Below are 3,681 nucleotides of genomic sequence, written 5' to 3'. Positions count from 1 at the left end.
GTCATCTGGCCCGAGCAACGATAGCATGTTCTCCATGAGCTCGAGCGCGGTACCGCCACCCAAGCCTGACAGGTTGAGGAGCTTTTCGGCTCGTTCAGCGTCGGAGAGGGCATAGCGCCGAAGAAGCAGCTCTTTGAGGGCGGCGTATTTCCCTTGGGCGGGTGGGTCCCGGAGGAGCGCCATCGCGCGACGGGTGGCCAGCGGGTCGAGCGAGGCCACCACATGGTGATACTTCGTGTCGTCAGCCGAGATGCCGCGAAGGGCGAACTGAGCCTCCACGTGTACAAACCATGACGGGGGGTCATGGAGCCAAAAGTCCGGCAGTTTCATCGCCACAGCGAACGTAGCTGCAACAGGAGGCGGAGGTCCGGCGGCCGCTGATGCATCCATAGCGGAGTCTGCGTTATCTGCGGCCCGTTGCATGCTCGAGTCAGGGGTCAACAATGTGGAGGTAAGCATCAACGACACAGAGCTCTCAGTTCTCACTCCTTCTTTATTCGTCTCCAACATCAACTGCGCATATCGCGCCACAAAACACAGGAACACACTTCATATCCGGTTGTTCAGTCTGGCGTCACTAGCCGTGTCTGGACCTAAACTCCGCTGCTGGTCCATATATCAAACGATCACTATGGCATTACTGAGAGTTGAAAAACTGTCTAAAATCTTTCATCTTTAATAAAATGATCAGCGTTCTGCTCTACCAGGTGTAACAATTGAGTTTAACATCCAGGCATCCATGAAAACGGAATTTATGACATTTAACGGAGTTAGAAGTTACCAGGGAGTTAGCTCGCTAGCTTTTATCTAAATACAATATAGCATGTCCTGACTGCGGGGTTTTGGAAACAAATTAAAACGTACAGCTCTGTTATCACTTCCAGCATAAATGAAGACAGAAAACTACATAAATGAAAACAGAAAACTAAAAAGCAGTGACGTTTGTAGGGTTACTGAAGTTGGGCTAGCTGGTATATAATGATGTGCTACGTGACCGCTAGCGACACAGCTATGTTAGAATAATATAAACAAGCTAACTTTTTTTCCCACTCGATAAAAGTTAACGTGAGTGTTCTCGGTGGTCAGGAACAAATGTAATCGCATGGCAGGATGCTGTAAAAGGACCAAACTTCAGCCAGGAGAACAACTGAGATAATCCATCCACAATATGAGGTTAGTCATTCATATACTGCGGCATGGGCTGTAGTTACATCGTAAGGTTTTAAAAACTGAGCTTAAATAAATGATTAGCGGTAATAAAAGCCGAGGGAGGTCAACAGTGATCACTGACTGTTTTAGGAGCTTTTTGAGATTAAATAGAAGAAAATACAAAACATTAAACATGTTAACAACACAAAAGCCATATTAAACGCAGACTACTTTAGGCCCGGAAGTAGGATTCGTCGTGTCATCACTGAACAACCAGATATACTGGGTGTGAGTGGAGCCCTCTAGTGGTCCACCACACCATATCCTTTTTTCACTTTGATTTTCAGGGTGTCTTTGAATTCAGCCCTCAGATCCATCCAACAATGTGGCATCTTTTTGTGCCCAGTCCATATGAGTCTAGATACCCAGCATGATTTTTTAATTAAATTGTTCCTTTAATTTTTTTTGAGCAGCGTAAAATGTTAATAGGGCGTTGTTTTGACGGTGGTGGTGTCTGATTATTTACATAAGACAATGGCGGTGAACCTGGAGGGGCCTTATGTGCCTTGAACCCCAGAAGATTTGCCGCTGAGTGAAAAGCTCTGTTTTGACGCACAATGGTCACTTTTGGATCCATTTCCTGTTCAGTTCAGGTATATGGTGTTCCACTGAAAAAGAAAAATCATTTTCTTATTGATGTCAGTATGATTTACAGCCAGGGGTTTGGTCACTTCAGAGATGGAATGATGACAATAACGATGTGCTGATGGGATGAACCGCGCTGCTACTCCTGTCTCTGTGTGGGCGTTGTTAAAACTCCTGAAGCGGGGAGGCAGTGCGTTTATTTACGCAGTATATTTCCCTCCTATTGGTCCGATTATAGAAGCTGTTCTGATGACACAGCCAAATCTCTAGTGATAAAAAGATAGACGCCAAGACGCGCTAGAGAAACGGGTGTCGGAGGGCGGACAGCGAGCAGTTTCGTGGTAGATGTGCCTCTGCGACTCTTAACAAGGCTGGAAGTATCGGTCCGATTCCTGAGGTACCGAGTCTGGTTTTTACACTTTTTCTTTCTCTCAAACTTTAAACTAGAGAACATTTTATTTCCCTTTTATTGGTAATGATAACAAGTAGACGAAGGAACATAAAAAAAAACTTACGTGCGCTCTCCGCTAACGTGATTCTCAGTTTCAGTAATTTCTTTAATTCCAGTCTGGTGAAACATTTGATGTGGTGTTTCTCTCCCCTCACCGACTGGTGTGTGTGTGTGTGTGTGTGTGTGTGTGTGTGTGTGTGTGTGTGTGTGTGTGTGTGTGTGTGTGTCTGGATGTTTTTGAAGAATGGAGTGGTATGTCCTGGTGCTGATGCTGAGCTTGCCGCCCTGCATCCACACAGACTGTTCTTCACAGTGTCAGAAATGCGCGCAGCAAATTCTTAGCGCCGATGAAGCTTACAGCAGCCTGGTAAGAAAGTTCAAAAGGGAAATTTAAGATGACTTCATAATCTTGTTGCTGATCCAAAATGATAGAAAATTCTTCAGTGTGTTATTCTAACTGTAATCGTCTAAATCTTGGAGTTAAAAATCAGGCAAAACCATTAATAAAATCTTGGAATATGCAGTAGCCTGTGTGTATATATAGTTTTGAAATTTCTCGTTCGACTGGGAAGTAAGGCGCAGCCGCCGAGCTTTACCACAAACAAAACTCACAAGTGGGAAATGTAACGTGCGTTCAGGTATAGTGCGCCCTGCTGATGTCCCCTGGTTTCCCGATCTTGTCTGTGTCTTGCAGTCGTGCAGCGCCGATTGTGAGGGCCAGCTGGAGAGCTGCAGCCAGGCTCCGCGGTTGGCCGACTTCAGCCAAGATGAGGCTGCGGAGGAGGAGGAGAGCCAGCAGGCAGATCTGGTCAAACGCTACGGCGGCTTCATCAAGAGGATCGACAAGAACAAGAACAAAATATTCGCCTCTCCGTGGCGCGACAATTACATCCTGAAAGGTGCCTCGCTGCCCAAAAAATATGAGCTTTTTTTGAAGAAGCTGGAAGATAGAGACGCAGATACAGCGGAGCAGGCAGACGACACTCCAGAGGATCACATCCTCCGTGGTTATGTTAAACGTTACGGCGGCTTTTTACGGAAATTCGGCCCAAAGTCAAAGAGAAGTAGCTCCGTGGAGCAGGAGGACCAGGAGCCCGAGGAGCTGCAGAAGCGCTACGGAGGCTTCATGAGGAGAGTCCGACCAAAGTTGAACAACCTGAAGTGGGACAAGCGGTACGGAGGGTTTCTGCGCCGTCACTTCAAAATCTCTATGCGCTCAGTAGAGGAGCCCTATTTCTCCTATGACGAGCTGACCCTATAGACACAGTCGTAGGAGAACTCAAAGGAACTTGCACAGGTTTACTTGAAATGCCATAATTGAAGTATCATATGCCTGCTGAGCTCGCCTAGATTCGGCTGCCTTCTGTGTAACATTTGTGTAATTTGCATCATCGCCTTTCCTTCAATAAATGCTTGTTTAATAAAATCATAAATAA

General features: G+C 46.2%; 1 protein-coding gene across 1 annotated transcript; it reads left to right on the top strand.

Moving 5' to 3' along the window:
• The first annotated feature begins 2,036 nt into the window (after positions 1-2,036).
• On the top strand, positions 2,037-3,681 carry pdyn (prodynorphin). The gene is made up of 3 exons (XM_004545911.2): positions 2,037-2,191; positions 2,489-2,612; positions 2,940-3,681. The coding sequence occupies exons 2-3, from the start codon at positions 2,490-2,492 to the stop codon at positions 3,504-3,506; spliced, it is 690 nt and encodes a 229-aa protein (XP_004545968.1). The 5' UTR covers positions 2,037-2,191; position 2,489; the 3' UTR covers positions 3,507-3,681.

This window comes from Maylandia zebra, linkage group LG20 (assembly GCF_041146795.1).
Source record: "Maylandia zebra isolate NMK-2024a linkage group LG20, Mzebra_GT3a, whole genome shotgun sequence".
NCBI classification, from domain to species: domain Eukaryota; kingdom Metazoa; phylum Chordata; class Actinopteri; order Cichliformes; family Cichlidae; genus Maylandia; species Maylandia zebra.
This window is presented reverse-complemented; position numbering and strand designations above follow the sequence as displayed.

Coding starts and splice junctions, on each gene's coding strand:
- pdyn (XM_004545911.2), top strand. CDS start 2,490: ATGGAGTGGTATGTCCTGGTGCTGATGCTGAGCTTGCCGCCCTGCATC. Junction 2,613..2,939: donor ATGAAGCTTACAGCAGCCTG/GTAAGAAAGTTC, acceptor TGTGTCTTGCAG/TCGTGCAGCGCCGATTGTGA.